The 25334-nt window shown below is 40.9% G+C and overlaps 3 protein-coding genes across 3 annotated transcripts; all 3 read left to right on the top strand.

The window, feature by feature from the left end:
- Nucleotides 1-2735: 2735 nt before the first annotated feature.
- Nucleotides 2736-3845, top strand: LOC115685799 (F-box protein At3g07870-like). The gene has a single exon (XM_030610913.2). It carries the CDS (start codon nt 2736-2738, stop codon nt 3843-3845), a length of 1110 nt encoding a protein of 369 aa, XP_030466773.2.
- An 8472-nt stretch (nt 3846-12317) lies between these two features.
- On the top strand, nt 12318-15392 carry LOC115685798 (leucine-rich repeat receptor protein kinase HPCA1-like). The gene is made up of 14 exons (XM_030610912.2): nt 12318-12396; nt 12608-12728; nt 12843-12914; nt 13084-13158; nt 13255-13326; nt 13456-13620; nt 13732-13806; nt 13878-13949; nt 14048-14119; nt 14221-14289; nt 14386-14460; nt 14558-14629; nt 14721-14858; nt 14948-15392. Exons 1-14 carry the CDS (start codon nt 12318-12320, stop codon nt 15390-15392), a joined length of 1602 nt encoding a protein of 533 aa, XP_030466772.2.
- Nucleotides 15393-18547: 3155 nt separating this feature from the next.
- Nucleotides 18548-24197, top strand: LOC115685797 (leucine-rich repeat receptor protein kinase HPCA1-like). Its single transcript, XM_056315451.1, has 19 exons — nt 18548-18641; nt 18925-19045; nt 19161-19232; nt 19405-19479; nt 19588-19659; nt 19753-19920; nt 20097-20171; nt 20275-20346; nt 20458-20529; nt 20617-20685; nt 20784-20858; nt 20956-21027; nt 21116-21253; nt 21354-21817; nt 21906-22052; nt 22143-22282; nt 22431-22650; nt 22816-23051; nt 23357-24197. Exons 1-19 carry the CDS (start codon nt 18563-18565, stop codon nt 23870-23872), a joined length of 2883 nt encoding a protein of 960 aa, XP_056171426.1. The 5' UTR covers nt 18548-18562; the 3' UTR covers nt 23873-24197.
- The last annotated feature ends 1137 nt before the right edge of the window (nt 24198-25334 follow it).

A 25334-nucleotide genomic window follows, 5' to 3' on the forward strand; every position in this document is an offset into this window, starting at 1 on the left:
TGTTTTCCACGGAGAAAAAGAAGAATATGGGTATTTGGGTTCACTCTCATGATCTCATTGTCCTCATTCAAAGAGTTGCCATTCACTAGCAAGATCCTCGATCCAAATGGAAGTAGTAGGGAAGAATGGCATTGACGGCAACTAAGTGCCTCCTTTAAGGCCTGCCGAAGGAAAAATCAGTTTCGAAAAAAAATAAAAAGGTTGAGTGCTCCCATGCTGGTCTTAGAAAAAGACCAAAACTGACATAAACCTAATGACCAAAAGAAACTACCCAAACCAAACACATTGTTTCAAATGTGGGAACCAAGATTTTTCCTTCACGCTTTTGCTATCTTATAGCAGTAGATCGTTTATCAACTAATCCTTTTGTTCTAAATACGAGATTTTTAAATCGACCGCTGATTGCATTGAAAATTGAATAACCTCCACTTCTCATAATGATGGACAGAGACAACAGATAAATAGTTTCGAGGACACCAACCTCAAAGTGTGTATCCTCGACGGTGGCGGGCATGTCCGGATTTTGTTCGTGCATTCGATCCCAAAATTTTTTCCACATTCCGCCAGTGAAAACATTGAATTGCATGATGATGTTAATGCAATTGACAGCCCATTCGTAAGAGAGACCCATATCCTTTTTTTTTTCTCTACAAAAGGAGGAGAGAGACGTGTGGATTATAGTGACTGAAAGAGTTCCTCTAAAGCCATCAAAAAAAAAAGAGATGAATGGGTATTGGGTATAGGGTTTTGGAGAGAGACTGGTTTATAATTATGTCTCTTGAAATGTGAACTTATGCAAGAACTCTCTAAACTTGCTGTAATAATCGTGAGAACACTCTTGAAATTGTGAAACTTTTTGTAAGAAAACTGACTAACAGAATTAGACTTGCAAGTGTACACAGAAAAACTGAATTTGTTGTCTATTCTAACAAACTCACAAGTAGGTTATTCCATTTGTGAAATAATGAATTTTTCCCATTTCTTTTATATACATAAACACGGAAAGCTATCTGCCTGAACTTGTGATAGCAACGAGGAATCTATATTTGGGGTTACACGATTCAAACTGCAAAGATAGACGCACTACATGAAAGTCATTACTATAGTGTGAATCGATCCCAAAAAGAAAAAATCAATTTGGCTTGAGTTGGCTCCAAGTTATAGTTCAATCTCATTTGGTTTTGTTTTTCTTAAAAAATTGTATTCTCGGGTTTCGATTTGAGCTGGTATCCAAGCCGGGCCAGATCACGTCTTACTCGTCTCTCGCATCTATTAAGATGGGCTTTATCGTCGACGCAAAAATGCGACATGATTAACCAAGCGAGTGCGCTTATAAATCAGATTGGCTCGAGAGGCTACACTTAGTTTGGAATGATCGCAGAAGTAATAATTAAACGAAGGAGTTAATTGCGATAACACATATACATGAGGATTACAACCGTGATCTAGGCCGGTCCAGACGTTGAGTCTTGTGGGAGCTTAACTAAATTTCTCGATTGTTTCTTGCTTGGTAAAGTTTCATCGCTCTAAGTTCAAGGGTCTTCCTTACTAATCAAACTTAGGTCTAGCTTCGATAATAGATAATAAGAAGCAAAACTTTGAACTTTTACAATAATGTTTTCTGGGACCCTCTGCGTGCACCTGTTACGTTGGAATTGCATGCATGCATGCACGCACGACGAGGATGACATTGATTTGATTGGGTAAGTGTACACGGACGACGGAACGGTTGAATAACCAAAAAACCAAGAAAACTCTAGTAAACTCCTCCCTAGGGGTGAGCATGGTTCCACCTGGCACTTAAAAACCTGACCAGTGGAACCTGTATGTTTTAAGTTTCAAGATATATAGTGTAGGTTTCAGATTTCAAAAATTGGGGAATCTATTTCGACGGGTAGGTTCCACATTCTAGGTAGGTGGAACCTGGAACTGGAACTGGAACCTGAAACCTCAAACAAGTTTTTTGTATCTTTTCTTGATCTATGTCTTCGCGTGATTCCGCGGTGTTTCATGGCGTTAGATGATGAGTGTATAATCTTGAACCACTAGTCTGAGCTTTCATTTTATGACTTGTTAATTTTTCCTATTTTTCATGTGTATAAATATAATTTATGGTCAGTGGATCATAGCAGCAAGTAATGATCAATAAAAGTGATAATTCATTGCAATTGTTCAACTAATAATATAGATGGAATCTGGGTAGATCCTGAAACCTGTGATAGGGTAGGTTTTGGGTTCCAAAGTATGTAGGGTAGGTTCCAAGTTCCAAAAATATGAGGAACCTGTTCTCATGGGTGGATTCCAGGTGAAATCTGTACGGAATTCTATATGGAACCTGAAACCGCTCATCCCTATTCCTGCCTACCACAAACGGTGGAAGCTAAAGTCCACAAAATCTTGTCAATCTGTTGCATTCGATTGTTTTCATCATTATTGTAAACTTAACTTATCTGCACGCGTTTGCTTTTTCTTAAGAAAGAAAAAGAGAAGAAACGTGGCCAAGTCTCTATTTATGAACAACCAATCATGAAGTAGCAGAATCCAACCCAAATTTGGAAAGATAGTGATGCTGATCTTAACGCATATTTGGGAAGGTGATGAAAGATATCGATCTATACATATCTCCAAAGAGCAATCCTAATCCGAATAGAACTAGGAAACCTCATAAACTCTCAATAAATAACCCTTCTCGTTCCTTGTAATGGACATACGGCGCTGAACAGCCTCAGCAGACGATGGCTCCACTCTTGACGAGCATTGATGAACTTCCGACAGCCATCCTCTCCGACATCCTCTCCCGAGTCTCGGGCGAGTCGCTGCTGCCATACCGGTGCGTCTGCAAGCACTGGCGAGAAGCCATTGATGATTCCTACTTCAGCAACCCTATCCACTGCTCGAAAGAACGAGCGGTTCTATTCCATGAGTATGATGAAGAGGAGATCCATCTCCTGAAGATACACGGGGAAGCGGCGGCGCAGATGATCAAGATAGGTAAATTCCCGGTACCGAGAGGCTATGCAATCCAAGGCTCCTGCAATGGCTTGCTCTTTTTCAGGCACAGGACCGATGTCAAGAACAATGGCGAGCTCCTGATTAATCCCATTACAAAAGATTTCCTGAGATTGCCAAGAGCACCCGATCTTCCGCCAGACGTGTCTGTTTATGGGTTGGGGTTCGATCGCTCTACCAACATGTACAAGATGGTACAGATCAATGCAAACGGCTTTGATTACAGGACTCGCACCTGCACGTTGGGGGCTCGAGTCTACGATTTCCACAAGCGATCGTGGAGGACCTGCAAAGCCCCGCCGCTTCCTCACAGCGCTGGTCCTTCACGTAACTTCGTCTTTGCTTCGGGAGCTTTGAACTGGTTTCTGAAGAGCTACTCGTTGTCGGACGGCCCCTTGGCGAGGGCGATGCTCTCTTTCGACCTTATCAAGGAGGAATTCAGCTTGATCCCGATCCCGGATGTTTTCTTCGAATGCGGCGACTTCAATCTGGGGACGCGAATGCACGAGCTGGGGGGATCGCTGGCGCTTGTCCATCGTCTTGGGAACAGGGACATCGACCTGTGGGTGCTCCAGGACTCCACGAGAAGAGAGTGGACCAGGAAATACAGCATGGGGCTCCCGTGGGCGGTCAAGGGCAACTATTTCACCGTGGTAGGCGCGTACAAACGCGACGAGCTGATCCTCCGCTGCGACGGAGACATGTACTTGTACGATGTGAACGAGGATAGATTCACGAAGTGTTGGACCGGCGCACGTGGTTGTTATGCGCATTTCAGATGTGAGCCCCTAAGCCTTGTTCCTCTCGAGCGACTTGGTGACGCCGCCAGACTCTAATTGTTCTCCAAATATGACGCCATACGTAGCACCTTGCTCCTTCCTTATCTTTTCAAGGATATCTTTAGAGAAAACCGCATACTTGGAACAGTTTTGTGTAGTCAAGCTGTACATATTATGGTATTCCATCCGTATATCTCTACATTAGAAAATAACGAGGTTATAGACTGAAGCAATTTCCCAAGCACATCTAAATTTACATTTCCATCTAAATATATTCACTCTCTTTTCGGATATATTCTTGCCTAAAACGCGATCAATGTGGACTCGAGTCATGCTTAGACTTTGATCATGTGGACATCACGTGACCAACGATTTTGATTGCATTGGATTCACGGACACGAAGCGGACCACTTTCTATTTCTATCGAGTCAATATGTATCTGGTTAGAATCTATTCGATATAGTTTTCCCGTGACGTTGGTAATGCTTTATCGCGCAAGTCCAAGAGTCTTCCTTAGTAATCAAACTTTGGTCTAGCTTTGATAATGGATAATAGTTACCAAAACATGTATTTTTACAATACCGTCTCCTCTCCCGTGATTAAGTTGAAAAACGAAAATGCACTGTTTCATAAGCTTAACCAAAATATGTATAAATGTATTAGTGTAGAGAAATGATATCTTTCTGTGAAAATGTACAAAAATACAAAAAAAAAACTATATGTTTATGGCAATAATTGAAATAGGAAAAAGCAAGTAATAAATTCCGTTAAAATTATGAGTTAAGAATTTAAGAGAAGATGATGACAATAATTGATTGAGGAGGTGTACGGACGATAAGAGGACGCTTTTTACGGATTTTCTTTTAAAATCATGAGGTGGCTAGGAAGAGTTTTAACTAAGACTTTACTAGAACGAGTGGATTCTTAAAATCAACCGGCGAAGATAAAGTCATGCGAAATATTCTCTAATTGACTTAGTATGATTCTCGATATAGGTAATTGATCACTTTCAACTGATTCGGGTCCGCCCATTGATCACCTCTAATTGTAATTTCATGTTTCTCATGGAAGAAGAATGACTATCTGGTTGACTATCTGGCCTTCAACAGGTACGGGAAAATTTCATAAATGCTCGCAATCACCAATTATTTATCGATTTACCGATAATCTTTGTTACCTTTTACTTTAATTTGTTTAGTCCATTCTTGCGGTTCATGCTTTTTGATTTTATTTTTTTAATCTTAAAATTCGAAACTTTTACGTCCACACACAAATTTGTGTGCGATTTTATTCATAATCATTGTAAATTTAGTAAGTAATTGTTTTTTTTGTTTGCTTTCTCTTAAGAAAGGTGACCAACGACATCGATCTCTGTGTATCTACATAGGGTAATCCTCATGGGAATAGAACAAGGAAACAGAATATATAATTCAGATACTCTTGGTAAGCAATCCCTCTCATTCCTTGCACTCTGTATATACACAGATGCTGAACATCATCAAGCAGATCGTGGCTGCATTCTTGATTAGCATGGATGAGCTTCCACTAGCCCTCCTCTCCAACATCCTCTCCCGAGTCTCGAGCGAGTCGCTGCTGCGGTGCCGGCGCGTCTGCAAGCGCTGGCGGGATGTCGTCGGTGATACCTGCTTCCACAACTCGGTGCACCGTGCGAGAGAACAAGTGTTGCTGTACCGCGAGGTCAAGGAAGAGAAGATCCATCTCCTGAAGGAACACGAGAAAGCACCGATGAAGATGATCCGGATGGCGGAGTTCCAATTGAAAAACTACATGATCCGAGGTGCCTGCAATGGCTTGCTTTTTTTCGCGCACTTTAACGATGTCAAGAAGTATCCTGAGCTCCTGATTAATCCCCTTACTAAAAGAATCGTGAAATTGCCTAAGAGCACCCGATCTTTTGCCAGACATGTCTGTTTATGGGTTGCGGTTCGATCACTCTACCAACACGTACAAGATGGTACAAATCAATGCAATCGACTTTGATGAGAAGACTAGCACCTGCACGTTGGCGGCTCGAGTCTACGATTTCCACAAGCGATCGTGGAGGACCTGCAAAGCCCCGCCACTTCCTCACAGCGCTGGTCCTTTACGTAACTTCGTCTTTGCTTCAGGAGCTTTGAACTGGTTTCTGACGAGCTACTCCTTGTCGGACGGCCTCTTGGCGAGGGCGATGCTCTCTTTCGACCTTACCAAGGAGGAATTCAGCTTGATCCCGATCCCAGACGTTTTCTTCGAATGCGGCAACTTCAATCAGGGGATGCAAATGCACGAGCTGGGGGGATCGCTGGCGGTTGTCCATTCTCCAGACACGAGGCACAACGACGTGTGGGTGCTCGGGGACTACACGAGAAGAGAGTGGACTAGGAAATACAGGATCCGGCCCCCGTGCGCCGGCGGCTGCTATTACACCGTGGTAGGCCCATACGGACACGACAAGCTGATCCTCCGTCACCGCGTGGAGGAGTGGTATTTTTACGATGTCAACGAGGATAGATTTGCGAGGTGTCTGATCAAGGACATTGCAAGTGAGCTTCTCTGGTGTGCGACGCTAAGCCTTGTTTCTGTCAAACATTGATCGATGTCCCGCCAGACTCTAATTTTTCTCCGAATATGACAGTTAGTACGTTTTGAATAAAACTCGAGCACCTATGGTTGCTCCTTAGGATGTCTTTACTAATCCTTGTATTTACTCCTCTGGGAAGATAGTAAGGAATAAAGAATGTAGAACAGGAGTCAATCTCACTCCATCAAGCTCTATCAATCTGGCCAACCATTCTATCACTCTTCAATATAGTAGCAAAGTTCCTCCTCTTCAAAGTTCCTTCTCTCATGCTGGTTTTAGAAGAATTCCAAATTTGACACAATTTGAGGAAACTCATAACAAGTCTTGCCAAGGGGCCAAAAACCAGTCATGATCTGGGAAAAGAATAAGCATGATGTCCTAAGCCATAAGCTTTGGCTCAAAATCTAAGCTCATCTGCTGTTAGCAAAACCAACCAATTTAAACCTTTATACTGACACAGCAATAAGCACACTTGAAACGCGGTGAAAGAATTAAAATTGCGGTTGAAAGGCACCGTTTCAGCCTCGAGTACGGAGGGACCGACTGAGCGGGACATGATTTGCACACCGACACTGTAGGATCCTCAGTAAAGTTCTGCAAAATCACCTTCAAGCGGTGAATTTTGCAGCCTGGACTGCATGCTTGATGACTGTAGATTATGCAAGCACCATATCACCAGTAATCTAACATCTAGTTATCCGGGTATAAAACCCACTAAATCATATCTGTCCACAGCCCCAAGAGCCAATAGGCTCAAACCCCAAACCTACTGAACCCAATGTCCTACAACACCCAAACAGTCCAACGGACCAAATTGAAGAACTAGCCCAACCTTTGCTGCCATGGAAAGATAGAGTTTATCCTTCTGTTGAATCGATATATATTTGATTAGAGCCTATCTGGTATAGTTTTCTTGCAACGGATATAGCTGTGGTTGGCTTGGATCCAGGCATTAAGACTTGGGGGAGCCAACATAAAGCATCAAAATTTTTCATACTCATTAATTTTCTCGATTGTTTCTTGCTTGGTAATGTTTTATCGCACGAGTTCAAGAGTCTTTCCTCAGTAGTCAAGCTTAGGCCTAGTTTTTATAATATCTACTAATTAACAAAACATAAACTTTTGTACTTTTCCCAACTGGACAAGCATATTTTTCTTGCGTGCATGATGAACATGACATTAATTGACCGAGGAAGAGTACGGATGATGGAATGGTAGTAACTAACCCAACACAAACTATTAAAATATGGTTTAAACTATGATCGAAATTATTATTTTTGTGAAGATATTAATATTGTTTGATTTTGAATCGTGCTGGTATATGGATTGTTTATTTGATTTGGTAAGGATGTTGGTTTTGCTATAGAAGCAACGTGGACTTGTGTGGAATAAATCCTCTGGTCGCAAGAAAACAAATAGGAGCAACTTGGACTTGGCTATTTTGTGGAATATCCTTCCCGTTGAGTCGGCCACTTTATTTTTTTTGATGATACGTTTTTAGCACCGTTGATGCTTGGATTGTGTTTTGTTTGTGATTACACTAATTTAGTTTTATGTTAATTTTGTTGATTTGTGTTATTTTGGATTATTAAGTGTTTTGTGGTCTGGGCGCGAACCGGTATTTGTTTTTTTTGTTTGTCTGCCCAACACAAATAATGGAAGCTAAAGTCACCCTTTGACGAGTTGATCCCAGTCACTAAATTTGTCATCTTGAACCAAAAACATCAACACTTGTCCAGAGCCTAAGCAATTGTTCCTGGTGAAAGCACAAAGTGTGGTCGCAGAAAACCGTTCTCTGTACTATTTATTGGTGACCATCTTGGTCACCATGTTTTGAACTAGTTCTCGATTCACAGCTATAAGTACTCTCTCCACATATCATCCTCAAACACACACACACACACACACACACACACACACACACACACACACACACACACACACACACTTTCTTCGAGAAGTTCGACATAAGTTTCTGTCGACTGAGAAAAGATATGAAGGGCGCCCTTTGGTGGCGGCGGCGGCGGCGGCCATGATAGCACTCATGGCGAGCCCCGCAGAGGGCATCACTTGTCAGCACGTGGAAAAGTCTCTTGGCCCTTGCGCATCGTACCTCACTAAAGGAGGGTACCCCGGGTCACTGTGCTGCAACGGGATGAGAGACCTGAAGAACAACACCCCATACACTGCGGACCGGCGCGCCACCTGCTCAGTTTTCCTAGAGAACCCTCCTTCGGTGCCGACGACTATCTGGAAATTCGAGTTGCGCTCTTCCCGTCGACAGGAAACCGTTTTGATGGTCTGGAGATCTCGAGCATCGGATTCAAATTGAGCAACCAGACTATAAACCACCTCCACAATTCAGTCCCTATTTTTTCAGTGCATCTGCTTATGCTTTCAATAGTGTACCTTGAACATCTAGAGAGACACTGTTGACTGTTTTCCAGGACAATTTGTAAGCTTAAATAAAAAGGTTGACCTTGTGTGGTTCTCACTAGAGAGCCACATTGGTCCATCAAAATAAAAAAAATTTAGATTTCTAAGTCATCTACTTAAAACACCGGCGATCGGACAATTTCTTACCTTTTCAGCAAGCAGAGTATGATTAATACTTGTAGACATGAATATCATAACATCGTTAATGTAACCTTACGATACATATGTCGGATGATCGTATTGTCACTTTTATGAGCCCATCAATAATAATAAAATGGTATGAGAAAAGAGGGATGATATATGCGCATTGACCGGTTTTAAGTCGAGCATTTACCTTGAAATATCTTTATCGGTGTTGTATCTTCCTAAATTATAGAAATGTGCTTGCGAAATATTCGATTCTTGTTTGTGGCATTATTTTTGGAAACAATTAAACCAACTCACTCAATCACCTTATTTTCCTAAAGTAAATGTCGAATATTGATTTAATAGTGACATAGTACATCAAGCAAGTCACTATTTAAACAAATCGATTGCGCATTGTAACGAACGAGAAATTTTACTTATGAATTGTAAAAATGTTAAACCCTCGTCTAATGTACAAGTTACGTACTTTCTCGTATCAAGGTGTTAATACGAGAACGACGCTTGTTACGAGTATTTTGAATTTATAAAAATTAGTGAGTCGAAGAAAACAAATTCTACGTATAAACCAAAAGGTCAAGAAGAGAAGTGAGTGGAGTTAGAAGATGAATTGCTTGGTGTAGGATCTAAGCATACGACGAGAAACAAGAGATATACAGTAAACACTAAGCTGGCATATAAACTGTTGCTCAATATTCGATAATTCACCGAGCCTTAATCATGTAAATTTATACATAAGTAAATTTTGCCCTTATACGATATATATACTCAGTATATTTTATTCTCTTATAGCTTAATTAGACTCGTAACAAATAACATAAGCATTCATATGTTCCCCTCACCATCTAATGGACCTTACTGTTTTATTTGTCCAAAGAGCATATATTGAAAAACTATGTATTATTATATGTGAATTTACTTGTCAACTTCTACGTATTGTGAAAGTTTCTAGAGTTTAGGATTTCAAAACAAAAATCAAAATCAAAATGCGCGCGTCTCAAAGATTTAAACTAAGCAAACAACAAAAAATAAAAATAAAAGGTCTATTTAGACAAGCACGGTTTAGAGATTGAAGTGCGTTCAAAATGATGCGTCTCTATCAAAATGTTCGACTCAATAATTCATGTATAACGTACTAGTCAAGTGTCTTTGTTAGCTAATGTTTATGGTTTTGGTAACGACATAACATATATCTCTTTGGTCAAACACGTAGAAAGATTTACAAAAAAAGTCATAAATTTATTGTAATTATGCAAATTCAATCCCAAGCTTTTTTTTTTTTGCCAATCGAGTCCTAAATCTTTTGCATTTGTACCAATTCAATTCACCGGGCCAATTTTTGCTGGCCGGTGCTGACATGGACAATTTTTAACAAAATATTATTTTTTTTGAATTTTTTATTCTTTTCTTATTCTTTTTTTTTTCTTTCTCTTTTTTTTCCTTCTTCTTCCTTCTTCCTCCAGCCAGTCGCCAGACCTCAGCGACTCGCCAAAGGTAAGGGCCGACGAAAAAGAAGGAAGGAAAAAAAAATAGAAAGAAAAAAGGAAAAAGAAAAAATAAATAAAATATTTAGAAAAATAAAAAATTATTAAAAAAAGTCCACGTCAGCATACGCAGGATGGCCGGCTCTGGTCGGCGTCCACTTCAGTACCGGCGGCCAAATTGGCCGAATGGACTAAATTAACATAAATACAAAAAGTTTAAAACTTGATTAGCAAAAAAACGGTTTATGACTGGATTTGTATCATTGGAACAGATTTAGTACTTTCTTGGTAATTTCCCTTCAAACGTCGTATGACATACCTTCCTAGAATTCCATGGGGCCATAAGAAAACGATGCGAGTCAATACGTGCCTTGAAGGCTTGAACTAGTCAATGAGTGTGGCGCATACGCCCAAAAAAATACATCTCCTTCTATTGACTGAAGAAACCATTTGTTCCTTCTATTTGTCATCGATGGAAGCCGGCGGGCGGAGAAATCTGTTAAGTGGAAACGTTGTCCGGTTGTTCATGATTGCCGCGACAGCGACCAAGGATGCGAATGGACCTTTTTGTGTGCTGTGGCGTCAATGTCGACGGCAAAAAGAGCACCAAAACTAAACACCTATAAACACCTTTTTTCCTGCATTATAAGTTGAAACTTACAGTTTTACTAAGAGCAAGGTGATAACTCTATAAAAATAGAGTTATTTTATCTACTCTAGGCAATAAATAATGCAATATTTGTTAGAATATATTTGGATTTCCTTTTATTTACTTAATTTTTTCTTATTTATGCAGAATATTGAGATATGGAGAAAATAAGGAAAATATGGCAAAAAGAAGGAAAGGAATATGCGACCCAGAGAAGAGTTAGAAGATGGATATCACATTGGGAATTCTATGATTTATTCCCTAATTTTATGCGAAAAAGAAGCAATTGCCTTGTGAGAGAAGTCTTGAATGTTATCATATAAATAGGATAACTTGGGGGAACATGGAGTTTTTTTCTTTTAGATCGTTTTTATTTTCAGTGTTGAGTTTTTCAAGTATTTTGAAGAGAAGACAAAAGTGGTGACAGAATCCTTGTTCTTTGATTCAAGATGTTCGGTTTAATTTCTATTGCCGCTTCTTCTTCTATTATGTTCTAATTTTCTTTGTTAGAGCTACGATGTAGCCTAACCATGATGACATAAATTTCATGATTTTTATGCTTTGCAAGTAATTTCATTCATATGAGTTATATATTATTGTGCTTAATGCGTTTAGATGATTGGCCACCACTTGAATGATCTGATGTGCATGTTTGAGACTGAGATGTAATAATATGCAATTGCTCCTTATAATATATAACTATGAATTAAATGTGGATAGAAATATACCATGTTATTTGTGTAGCTTTCGGTGATAAGGTGGTCCAAAAGATTCATTGTAAACCGAGAATATTCACAGATTTTAATGCGCTTATGTTTATTTAAATTCACATAGAAATATAGTGAATTGATAAACTGAGTAGGTTTGCTATACCTAGAAATAGGATAGTAAATAGACTAGTAAATTCCGCTATCACATGTTTGATATTGTTCCTGTATGCATAATGATCCGAAATTCATATCTAGTGGTTATGGTGAAATCAGATGCTCTAACATATTTTACCTGATTGATTATCTACCTTTAGTTTATAAAATTTCGTTTTTAAAAATTGTCAATTTTTATTTGTTCTCAATTATATTTTGATCTGTTAGATAAATTTTAGAATTAGCTTATTTTTAATATTTAATTGGTTTATTAACATCAATCTCTGTGGGATGATACTCTTCTCATCATTGTATTACTTGTTCAACACGTTGACAGGTGCAGAATTTTACGAACACAAGGCCATGGGAATCATGCAGAGTTTGGTCTTGTTCCTGGCTGTCTTGCTTGCTGGGATCCAAGTCATCTGCTCATACACTGATCCTGGTGACTGTAAGTCGATTCGATTTGATCAGTTGAATTCATGTTACGCCAACCTTAGCTCCTGAGAGTGCACATCCTACTTTTCTTTTGATCATCTTCAGTTCTCCTCAAACGAGAAGACATTTGTTACTTTGGTAGGGAAGTACATTTATATAGGCAAGTTAGGAGCACTCGCATTGCATCTGATTAATCTGTTTGCTGCAAAACATCGCATGATTAACTGCGGCACTTCAATCTCTGAAGGCAACATGGCAGAACACGCAGCCGAGCTGGGAAAAAGACGATCCTTGCGGGGCACCTTGGGATGGTGTGACCTGCAACGACTCGAGGGTGTCTGCGCTATGAGAAATTTCTGCGAACCTTTATACTTTCTATAAACTTTATCTATCCATTTTCTTGTCCATATGGATTATTTCAACTAATGCACCTAATGTTCCGTGATTATCCTATTTCAGGAGCCTTTCGACTAGGAACATCGCAGGGTCATTAAGTGGCAACATCGGAAGCCCCACGGAGCTAATATCTTTGTGAGCACTCTGGTCTTCAATGAATTTGAAAAGTTAGATACCACAAACATTTTTGTGATTTAGCAAAGTTCGCTCGTGGGAAATCTTTGATGCAAGGGCTAGTTCTCTGTATCGTTGATCTTGACTTATGTCGGTTTTTGTTTTCATTACACTTCTATCTTCTTTCCAGGGATCTGTCTTTTAACAGAGAACTCACCGGTCCCCTCGTACCGCAACTGGGAGATCTGCAGAAGCTAACTACCTTGTAATGACTATTTCACATTATCATTTCTTAATCTCCAGAAGAAAAATCATCCTTTACCTTTTTCTTTATTCGTGTGCTTATTCTTTCAACTGTCAGAATTTTAGCAGGCTGTGGCTTCACCGGCGAGATTCCTGATGAGTTGAGCAAACTTTCCAACCCGGTCTTCTTGTAAGAATCCAGGATTGATATACTGAAGTTCTGTTCAATCTAACCATCTTGTTCCACAACTGGGATTTTTGTTGGGTTATCCGGTGTAAGAGTGACTTAATCTCTTGTTTAATCTAACCTTCTTGCCAGGGCTCTTATTAGTGATAATTACTTCGTTGGTAGTCTTCCTCCCTCTCTGGGCAAATTGTCCCAGCTCTTTTGGCTCGATTTGGCTGGAAACCAGTTTAGTGGGACTATACCTGTTTCGACAGACAGTGCCCCGGGCTTGGATCTTCTCCTAGATGCCAAGCACTTGTGAGTAATCATCTGATTTCTTTGCTCATATAGCTTCGAGATCAGTGCACGCATATTTTCGCACATACATGTTTTGACCTGTATAATCTCATTCTCTCTCTGCATATACAGCCGTCTCAATAAGAACCTTTTCTCCGGTTCCATTCCTGAGAAACTATTCAGCGCAGACATGAAATTGACGCACTTGTAAGTGGATAGTTAATTATTTATTGTACTTTTGTGCTATCCTCTTAACCAGTTCCATTTCTTTCTGGCAGAGTACTTGATAACAATCAACTTAGCGGACCTATCCCGTCGACATTAGGACTTGTTCTGACACTCGAGGTTCTGTACGTGAAAATTCATATGCTATCCTCTTGTTCTTTTAATTGGCCACCCAAACCTTTATGACCTGATGTCTCTGTTGATTTGGTGCAAAATGCAAAAGTCGACTTGACAACAATTCGTTTTCGGGGGAAGTCCCCGCGAGTCTCAACAACCTTGTCAACGTCATTGAATTGTCAGTACCTTTTTTCTTGTCCAATGTTTTCAATGCTTTCCGTTATGCCAGTTAGAGTTCACGGACACATTCTCCGGCCTTGCGCTTGGCTTCTCTTTCAGGAATTTAGCATACAACAGCCTGACTGGTCTCTTTCCCGATTTGAGCAAAATGGAGTCGCATACCTTCGTGTGAGTAGATGTCGAACACTCAAACGTCCCAATTCCACATCACACAGTCCATCCCTGCTTTTGTACTAACGATGGTCGGTATCATGTACTAAACAGGGATCTCAGCAACAATTACTTCAGCCCGACAGATGTTCCAGATTGGCTCTCAAACTTGCCATGGCTAAGCACTCTGTACGTCCTTGTGTCGGTCATTAAGGGGTCGCAAAATATTTTTTCGCAATCTGGTGGTGAGATCGTTTGAGACTCTCTAAAGTACAGGTTTGTGCAGGATTGTGGAGAACGGATCGCTTCAAGGGCCTCTACCGAAAGAACTGTTCAGCAGTCCAGAGCTTCCATTTGTGTAAGATCACATTTTCATGGACATATTTATCCTAATGTGTAAAGCTCAATTTCGAGACTAAAAATAATTTCTTTTGTGCAAACTCAACCAGAAAATTGAGAAACAATGCAATCAATGGCACATTGAACATGAGCAGCAATATCAGCCGTAATCTGGAGCTCGCCAATCTCCGATATAATCAGATTTCCTTGGTGGAAACCAATTCATCAGAATATGCCAATACACTAGTGTGAGAAATTATATTTTTTGCATTACCAGCAATGTGCATTTTCGCTTCTGATGATCGTTAATCTTACTGATGAAATCTTGTCAATTCAGGCTCTTAGGCAATCCGGTCTCCAACAACAGTCTTGCAAACACAAGCTACTGCCAACCTCCACAACAACCTGCGACGTCTAATTATTCTACCAGCCTCGCGCATTGCGGAAACAATTCGTGTCCACACAACCAAATGCTCAGCCCTCAGAGCTGCAATTGCGCTTTTCCGTACCAAGGAAAATTATATTTCAAAGCACCCTCCTTCAGGGAAATCAATGTGACCTTGTTTCAGGATCTCGAGGAGAGCCTCCGAACAGGATTGGACCTCGCTCCCCACTCGGTTTTCCTAGAGAACCCCTTCTTCAATATCGACAACTATCTGGAAGTTCAAGTTGCGCTCTTCCCGTCCCCGGGAAATCAATTCAATGGTTCGGAGATCACACGCATCGGACTCGACCTGAGCAGCCAAATTTGTAAACCGCCTCAACAACTCGGTCCCTATTAGTTTATGGCATCTCGTTATGCTTTCAATACAACCTTGGGCATCTAGAGAGACACAGTTGACAGTTTTCCAGGACAATTTGAAAGCTTAAATGGTGAGTAAATCTCTCGGTTTTGATTACTTTTAGTGCAAACTAGCAAGCATCAGGAGTATGACTTGCATTTCTTTGGGTAATAAAAAACTAAAGGCCTATTGATGATCCTATTATGGTTCCATCATTACACAACGGCAACTTGATTTTCTCATAATTGACCTAATTTTGTTCGGATCGATCAATTTTCGCCTTTCGACTGTGTCTGTGTTAATTATGTCTAATGGCCCTCAACATTGCGGCAGTAAAGATGGTCATACTCGTCAATGAATCGAAGGCAGTTTGGTGTCTACTTTCCTCCACTTTTCCTTAGCTTTTGTCCACTCAATAAAGAAGAGTTTGATCTTTCATCGCTGCATTTCTACCGTCTTCATAGTCTGCAGAGTTTCTTGACGTTCAGACAAGTTTATTAATCTGATAACGATACTCTAGTGATGCTATGGTTCGATGCAAGCACGCGTGTCCTAATCAAAATAGGCGAGGTTTAACGACAATATTATTTGAGGCATTGAATTGAACCCCCACTTCGCAAGCTTGACGTTTACTAGTGTCTTTGGACACTTGTTAACAAGATGATTGGAATATGAGATGTTCAGAGGAATTATTGTAAGCTAAAAAAAGAACAATATTGGACCATGACAAATATTTTCGGTCTTTTAGTCGATTTGTTCAATATGTATTGGTCATTTTTCTATCATTCTAACGCTGCAAATTGATCATTCTTTGCACTTATGAGTGTGTAGTATGAATTATATAAGCAGCATAAAAGTTGAATCGGGCGCAGAACTATCCAAGAGGCCTGCACTACTTGGACAACTCGGAGATTTCAATGTACCGATCGTCTAATCATAGGTGTTCCATCGTTCCCATCTCCTCGTAATTAATGATTAAGGGCGTGTTTGTTTTGGTAAAACTCTACGATAAAAGAAAATATTTCCCGAAAAATCATGTTTAAGGAAAAAATGTCCTCTTTTCAGATTGGAGAATTCATTTTCCTAACTTTAAGCATGCATATTTACTCTATATGGTTTTCCGTTGACTAATCATTGCCAGCAAACCAAACGCGGGAAACTAATTTGCGAATAATTATTTCACTCAAACAAACATACCCTAAGTTTGAATTCTAAGATGAAGGGTAGGGTCTCATGAAATCTATTCTTGGGTCAATCTTCTCGGTCTTTATGGGCTCTACAAGGGGGACGAGTCATCAAAAGGAGTTCAATCATCTACACAGGTGGGGAAGCTGTGGAGCGCAAGAAGTACGTCAATGTCATTCGGAAATGTTGACGGGCTCGGGGCGATCTCCTCGAGTGAAGGTATTGCGTCCATTTAATGTGAAGAATACATGTGCCAATCCGAGGCGAAGATCCTTTCCGGCCATTGTAGGCCCTTATAACTCGAACAATGCGGCAAGCGTGAAGTTATTAGCAGAAATACAACAAAAGAGATTTCGAGAGGGCGAAGAGTTCGAAAACAGAGTTAGAGCTCTGTAGTTTCTGAATTAGAGGTTTGTGTCGATGGATTTGACTCCCCTCCATCTCTAAATTATGATGATTATGCAGTCCATAGCTGAAAAAACTGAATCAAAATGACGTGATTCGATCGCTGAGACATTCAGAGAGAAATACTGTGCTATGAATCAACACCGAAAAACGCATTCTCCATCATAAGGGCTCGTCGCATCCTCTCCCTCCGTCTTCTAAGTCTATACATCCTCATACTATCCAAGTATACTCCAACATAAACTTCCAGTGCACTTATTCCTTTAAGCTTCGGTAATTACTTGCTTTCGGCCGGCACATAAAAACTTATTATGCTTGTCCTGCCAAAGAGTGTTAGTTGTCAACATGAGGAGGGTTGTGCTTCCTGCGATTATTCAAATGATCGAATTTCGCGAGTGCATCAACCAAAGGAAAGAGGACAAGCGAATGGCACTGCATAGAGTGACTGCTAAGCAACAGAGAGTACGAGGCAGGACAAAAGAGGAATCGACCTCTTTGTTTGTCGCCGACCCACTCATTCCATTGCAGTCCTCGACCCCTCGTATTGAATTAGTTTACAAACTGCGTAGTAGTCTCCAAATGGGTCTTACGCGCCAAAAGGAATAAGTAAAAGCTCCAAGTGGCATTTCGACGATTAATCGTACCTGATCCTACGTGTTACGTTGTAGATCGATCTCGTGAGTCGATGTGTACTTATCATCGTTCCACTTCTTTCGTCAAATCTTCGATGGTGTATGTGTTAATGAGCAACTTATTGGTATTGTAACCATTGACGATGGCAAACCCTCTTCCAAAATCGATGTTTGACATATCCATTTCGCCACGATCAAACGGGCATGTTTAAAGTAGACATGAGATTTATGTTTTTCCTTACTAATCCTGGGAGGGACATCATGGGATTGATTTGTTTTTACTAGAATGACGATTGAACGTCGAGTCGGGTGACCGGGCACGAGTGAAAATTGAGGAAGAAAGAATGCTTGATATCACATGACAAGTCGCCGTACCGATTAAACTGTTCTGGTTCGCAAAAATTCGAGGGATAACGGGTGCCCTCTATACAAAACAAAGGCATTGGATTGAAAATGTGCCTTGTATCCTGCTCTAAAAAATCCTTGTTTCCTGGTAGTTTGTCATCTTTGGAAAAGCTGGCGGACGGAGAACACGGTGAGCGCATTGTTTAATTGTTTATGACAGTGACCAAGCAAAGGCATTAACGCGGAAGAATTGAAGCATAACAATGATTACTGAGCTTTGGCTTCCAAGACACGGCAAACAAAAGAAGAGAACACCTCCCTAATCAAGATTAACCACCCACAAAAGCCTCTCCCTCTCTCTCTGTGTCTTTCCTTTTGTCTCAGCTTCGAGGATCTTGAGACACTTCTTGCAATTCCAAGAGCATATCAATCAACTTAACTCCCAGACACACCCTTTTCTTGCTCCAAAAATGAGAGTTTTGCCGATAACTTTCTCAGTGAGGATCATATCATGAACTTAGAGTGGCTGAGGATTGTTGTCTACTAAGACCAAGCTTTGCTCTCCTTCTTTTTTTGGGTTTTTTGGTGGCAATCACAGAAATCATGATGAGATTGGTCTTCTTCCTGGCTTTCTCACTTGCTGGGATTCATGTCATCTGCTCTTTCACTGATCCTGGTGACTGTAAGTAAATTCTTGAGAGTGCATGTTAGACCAATAAGATTCGTTACTTTGTTACGCCAATACATTTAGATGGCCCAGTTAGTGTATGATTTATTGCTCTGATTCCTGTATTTGTGAGATTGTGATTGTGAATGAACAAGCTAAGGGGGGATATTTGGGACTCGGGAGTTTTCAACATGTAGGAAGTATGCTATATTACATATGTAGACTTAGTAATTTTGAAAAATAATTAAGCACGCGCATCCAATAAACTCTTTTTCGCTTCAAAATGTCACATGATCAGCTGCAGCGCTTCAATCTCTACGGGGAATATGGCAGAACACGCCGCCGAGCTGGGCGAAAGACGACCCCTGCGGGACACCTTGGGATGGCGTGACCTGCAACGGTTCGAGGGTGACCGCACTGTGAGTACAGTAGTTTCACTTCACCTTTTTCCGTGAAATGCCCATCGCTGTACTCCATATATGACTCACAATCAATCGATGTACAATAATGTCGTGCGGCTATTATTGGTTTCAGGGGCCTTTCATCTATGAGCATCCAAGGGTCATTGAGCGGTGACATAGGAGGCCTGACGGAGCTAAGATCTTTGTAAGTCCTCTGGCCTTTAAAGAATGATTCATAACTAAGATCAGATAGAAGTTCTTCCTGATTTTAGTAGCAGGCACTTCAATTCAAAGAGAAGAGCTATATTTCTTGATAGGCTCAATCTCAACTCATGTCTATTTTTTTCTCATCGCAATCGGTTCTATCTTATTTCCAGGGATCTGTCTTTTAACACAGACCTCACCGGTCCCCTCACGCCCCGACTAGGAGATTTATCGAAGCTTAATACTTTGTAATAGCTCCTTCGCGAGAATGTTTTTTGATCTCGAAAAAGTTTGTGTTCTTCTGTTTTTTTTTCTTTTTTTCACTTTTGCACTGTGCTTAGTATTTCTTCTATCAGAATCTTAGCAGGTTGTGGCTTCACCGGCAATATTCCTGATGAGCTTGGCGAGCTCTCTCAGCTGACCTTCTTGTAAGAATTCGGGATTGTCATTATGGGAATTTCGTTTGGTTATTCAGTGTATAAGTGACTTATTCTCTCCGTTCAAGCTAACCTTCTTGCCAGGGCTCTCAACAATAATAAGTTCACCGGTAAAATTCCTGCTTCTCTGGGGAAACTGTCACGACTCGGTATGCTCGATTTGGGCGAAAACCAGTTAACTGGACCAATACCACTCTCGGATGACACCCCTGGATCCCCTGGATTGGATCTTCTCCTAAATACCAAGCACTTGTGAGTTTCATCTAATTAATTTGCTAGTATAGATTCAAGGTAAATGCAAAACGTGTTAATGCGTACATGTATGAGCATGTATGGTTGTCCGCCTGGGTATGATCGGAATGAGATCTATTTAATTTCTTTCGAAATGGACCGCAAAGAAGTCACTCGTTCTTGGTTTGGTTTTTCAGCCATTTCAACAAGAATCAGCTCTCGGGTTCCATTCCGGACCGACTATTCAGCCCGAAAATGAAACTGTTACATGTGTAAGTTTTTCGCTCAAGTGATGGATGTGTAAGTTGATACTCGATTGTTAACGTACTCCGCCACCGTCCTCTTAATAAGCAGTTAAATTTTCCTTTCTCACAGATTATTCGATTCTAACCAATTTAACGGATCAATCCCGTCCACATTAGGACTTGTTCAGACACTTGAGGTTCTGTAAGTGAAAATCTCTTTATATGGATTCTGGCGAATCTTTTTTATCAGTCACGCGAAGCTATCGTGACCATTCTTGTTCTGTCATTGAACTCGGTGCCACAAATGCGACAGTCGTCTTGACAGGAATTCCTTTTCGGGAGAAGTTCCATCAAATATCAGCAAACTTGTGAACGTCAATGAATTGTTAGTACCTATTTCATTAATCCCTTAGCATGTATTCCGATATGCCAGCTTTAAGTCCAGTGAAATTGCTGCTGTGATCTCTTTCAGGAATTTAGCGTACAACAGACTGAATGGTTCTTTCCCAGATTTAAGCAACATGAAATCGCTTAGCTCCGTGTGAGTAAATGCCCATGTACTCGATGGTACTGATTTTACACTACACGTTTTATTCTCTCCTTTTGCGCTGATGAAGGTCAACGTTGTGTACTAAATAGGGATCTTAGCAACAATTATTTCGACCCAACAGATGTTCCAGAGTGGTTCTGGACCTTACCATCGCTTACCACTCTGTACGTCCTCCTTGTACTCGAAGCATATTCAGTAATTTTTTTCCCCAAGCTGGTGGTAAGATCTTTTGGGAATTCTCTGAAGAGCTATTTTGGTCAGGGTTGTAGAATACGGATCGCTTCAAGGGACTCTACCAGAAGGAATCTTCAGCAACCCACCAATTCAAGTAATGTAAGATCATATGTTTTAGACCATTTTTCGTAGGAAAAAGGAAGTGCGATTTCGAGACCAGAATCATCCTTTTTTTCTAACTGGACAGACAATTGAGAAACAACGCACTCAGCGGCACATTGAACATGAGCAGCAACTTTAGCCCACAACTCGGGAGCATCGATCTGCAGCATAACCGGATTTCTCTGGTCACGCAGAATTTTCTTTCATATGGCAATACACTGATGTGAGAAAGTTCATCCAAATATATTTTTGTCATGGGCAAGAACGTGCCTTCTCTCTTTCTCCGATGATCACTAATCATGCTAATGATTCTGTGCTTTCAGGTTATTAGGCAATCCAGTCTGCAACACAAGTCTTGAGAATACCATCTACTGTCAGCCGCAGCAAGCCAAGAAATCTTATTCCACCCCCATGAGTTGCAGGGCAAAATCTTGTCGACACTATCAAAAGCTCAGCCCTCATAGATGCAGTTGCGCTTTTCCATACGAAGGAACATTATTTTTCAGAGGACCTTCCTTCAAGGAAATAAATGTGAATTTGTTTCAGGAACTAGAAAAGAGCCTCGGGACTATATTGGACCTCGCCCCAGGTTCGGTTTTCATAGACAATCCTTTCTTCAATACAAACGACTATCTGCAAGTTCCGGTGGCGCTCTTCCCGGCCAAGGGGAAGTATTTCAACCGGTCGGAGATCTTGAGGATGGGATTTGACTTGAGCAACCAGACTTTCAAACCGCCTGGACAATTCGGTCCTTATTACTTCCTCGCCTCGCCTTATGCTTTTCAAGGTAACTTGAATATAAACTCTGTAAGAATTTGATTCTACCCTCGACATTGAGAATTGATATATTGACGAAAAAAAGGCCACTATTTCAGATCATAAACGATCCATGAGTGCTGGGGCAATAGTTGGCGTCGCAGTTGGATGTGGAATTCTACTACTTGGCGTCATTGCAATAGGTGCATACGCGGTTCGGCAAAAGCAACGTGCCGAGAAGGCTATCGGCTTGAGCAAACCCTTCGGTAATTTTCTGCACAAAAGCTTTCATTGTCGCACTGAATTCACATACGCTGGTGAAGGACATTTGACTTAGATCAGTGTCTCTCTTGCAGCGTCATGGGCGCCGAGCGGGAAGCACAGTGGAGGCGCGCCTCAGCTGAAGGGAGCGAGATGGTTTTCTTACGATGAACTCAAAAAGTGCACCAATAACTTCTCCGAAAAAAATGAGATCGGTTCTGGAGGCTATGGCAAGGTGATTCTTTCACAATCGCCTTTCGTGCGGCTTTTCATCGATTTTACTGATTAAGTTGATATTTTCTCTGGATCGAATGGTTAACAAACCTATGAAGTTTCTGCACATAGCTACTAATTGTTGATTCTTGTGTTGCCATTTCCTCTAGGTCTACAGGGGAATGCTCCCCAATGGACAAATGATCGCAACCAAAAGAGCTCAACAAGGATCGATGCAGGGCGGTCTCGAATTCAAGACAGAGATCGAGCTCTTATCGAGAGTTCATCACAAAAATCTCGTCGGGCTCGTGGGTTTCTGCTTCGAGCAGAGAGAGCAGATGTTGATCTACGAATTTGTGCCTAATGGAACACTCAGAGCGAGCTTGTCAGGTAAATTTCAATGTCTCACCAAGATCCTTAACTTAAAGCAAAAGTGCTTCGAAAACATAAGTAGATTGTGCTCAACGGCTCATGAGTCATTATACATTTCGTGACTCTCTCCAGACGCTGCTGCATATAACATCTTTTTCATAGCACATTTCACTTGTGTGGCAGGAAAATCCGGCATTCACCTTGATTGGAGGAGGCGACTCCGGATCGCTCTCGGGTCCGCTAGGGGGATAGCGTACCTTCACGAGCTTGCGAATCCTCCTATAATCCACCGAGACATCAAGTCGACTAACATCCTGTTGGACGAAAATCTAATGGCAAAAGTTGCTGATTTCGGCTTGTGCAAGCAGGTATCAGACAGCGAGAAGGGGCATGTTTCAACTCAAGTCAAGGGCACACTGGTATGTCTTGCCGCTTAGTTAGCTCTAGGTTTGCGAAGAAACAGCAGAACATGATTCATCGAGCGGCTTCCCTTTTGATCTTCATTTTATCTTCTTGAAGTTATCACCAGAATTCGAATTGTGTAGTTCCTATATCAGTACCTAAATCACAATAAAAGCTTCCGTCAGAGATAATTTTTAGAGCCTCGAAATTTCTTGTGATGTGGATGGGTTAACAAGTAAGATGAAATGAGATCATATGATCCGTAGCTTCCATTAAGACTTCCAAGTCTAACATCTACTTCGTAACTGGGAATCTGTGGCAGGGCTATCTGGATCCGGAGTACTACATGACCCAACAACTAACAGAAAAGAGCGACGTGTACAGCTTCGGCGTGGTCATGCTCGAGCTGATAACCGCGAGGCAGCCAATCGAAAAGGGCAAATACATTGTGCGGGAAGTGTGCACGGCGATGGACGCGAGGGACGACGAGCACTATGGCCTGGGAGAAAAGATGGATCCATCGATCAGAAACTCGGGATATCTCGTCGGCTTCGCTATATTCCTGGAGCTGGCCATGAGGTGCGTCGAGGAGTCGGCCTCGGACCGCCCCACGATGAGCGAGGTGGTGAAGACAATCGAGAGCATCTTGCAGCACGACGGAATCAACACGAACTCGACTTCCACTTTGTCATCCGCCACGGACTTCGGGGCACCGAGGGGACCATTTAAGCATTCTTACAGCGACACAACGCCAAAACTGGATACCAGCAACGAGAGCAACGACTCCTTCGACTACAGCGGCGGGTACACGGTTTCCATGAAGATCGAACCAAAATAGCAGATCATCATCTTTAACTAGTTATTTTCAGCACTTTGTGATTCAGATGTTTATGTCCCTAGTCTTTCAATCTTTTTTCTTCGCTTAACAATAAAGAAGAAGGTCAACTTGGCTTCAATGCAATAAGAGATGACACACGGGTAAGGCTGCAGCAACATGAGCAGAACTTTTGAGGTAGACGAGAGGGATTGAGTATTATCTTCATTTGTCCTCTATTTGTAAAGCTAATATTACTATGAAGCAGACAATAACTAGAGTCGTGTTTCGTTACAATAGTTTCTGTTTTTTTCTCCTGGGCACTGCAGCATTAGAAGATGTTTATGCAGAGTCTGTCTGTTTCTACATAAATTGAGAGCCAAAAGTGAGGGAATCTCATAATGCGAAATTCAAATTGAGGAAAGGACACAAATGGTGGATAACCTCTTCGACAAAATAATTAGGGTAGAATGTCCGAACATGACACCCCGTTTTAAAAGTTATATGTTGCATAATGGAGACTTCTACGATCTTTCGAGGGACTCATTCACCGTCCTTAAAAAGTCGTACCCTAATACATTTTGTCGTACCTTATATACAAAATGTTGTACCTCAGAAAAATTTCAAAGATTTTCGATGGACAATCGAGATCTGTTCTTTTGTGATCCAATAATTACTGTTCCTGATGATTCGATCTCAGGCGATTTGCAAAAACGCCCGACGCACAATTTTCTTACTTATAATTTCATCCATACTCCTCCTATAAGATATATCATGAAATTATTTTTCTTTTGTCAAATATTACATAATTATTTGACATGACAACCACTAAAGCTAGAATGATTAACGGGTATGTCAAAAACACTTAGTCCAGGTGCACTTAGATCATGCGACTTTCATACAGGACCATGTGATTTAACGGACCCACATGATCTAACGGACATGCATTAGAACTATATATACTTAAAATGTTTCCCCCGAAGCTATCACATGCATTTTAGACGTGCTCATTTCTCACAAAAAGAATATATTTATTCAATGCTTTCGTTTTCGACTTACAAAGTCTCGATGCAATTTCCCTAATTTGTGTGGTCAATATGTAACTATTTAAGAGATTTCATTAGGGCCACAGAAGTCAGAAATCTAATTCCAGCAAAATTAGCAAGGCACGCAATTGTTAACGTAATTAAGACATTTTCAAATCCTCCGATGTAGGCACACTTGATTGAATTTCTTCGAATCCCACTCATTGCATGCAAATTACTCTAAGTCGGGATCACTTGCATAGCAATTTGGATTAATCAGTTCATGAGACTTGCACGTTGTTCCTTGAGCTTTTAGATCAATTTTTTTTTGAGCTTTCAGATCATTGGACCTTTACATTCGTGCCCCTAAATTGCTAAAAAATAAAAAAGTAGACATTTTCAAAATACAAATTTGGTAGTAATATTAGGTTTTGACTTATAAGTAATATAGACAATCCTAA

The sequence above is a fragment of the Syzygium oleosum genome, unplaced genomic scaffold (assembly GCF_021117445.2).
Source record: "Syzygium oleosum isolate NSW1041296 unplaced genomic scaffold, Sole_v2.1 Sole_v2.10, whole genome shotgun sequence".
In the NCBI taxonomy this organism is placed as follows: domain Eukaryota; kingdom Viridiplantae; phylum Streptophyta; class Magnoliopsida; order Myrtales; family Myrtaceae; genus Syzygium; species Syzygium oleosum.

Bases quoted from the DNA above. Each gene is read 5' to 3' on its own strand.
- LOC115685798 (XM_030610912.2), top strand. From the start codon at position 12,318: ATGCAGAGTTTGGTCTTGTTCCTGGCTGTCTTGCTTGCTGGGATCCAA. The intron at 13,159-13,254 runs GTAATGACTATT...TTCAACTGTCAG, and splicing joins CTGCAGAAGCTAACTACCTT to AATTTTAGCAGGCTGTGGCT. The intron at 14,120-14,220 runs GTCAGTACCTTT...CTTCTCTTTCAG, and splicing joins CTTGTCAACGTCATTGAATT to GAATTTAGCATACAACAGCC.
- LOC115685799 (XM_030610913.2), top strand. From the start codon at position 2,736: ATGGCTCCACTCTTGACGAGCATTGATGAACTTCCGACAGCCATCCTC.
- LOC115685797 (XM_056315451.1), top strand. From the start codon at position 18,563: ATGATGAGATTGGTCTTCTTCCTGGCTTTCTCACTTGCTGGGATTCAT. The intron at 20,530-20,616 runs GTTAGTACCTAT...GATCTCTTTCAG, and splicing joins CTTGTGAACGTCAATGAATT to GAATTTAGCGTACAACAGAC. The intron at 21,028-21,115 runs GTAAGATCATAT...CTAACTGGACAG, and splicing joins AACCCACCAATTCAAGTAAT to ACAATTGAGAAACAACGCAC.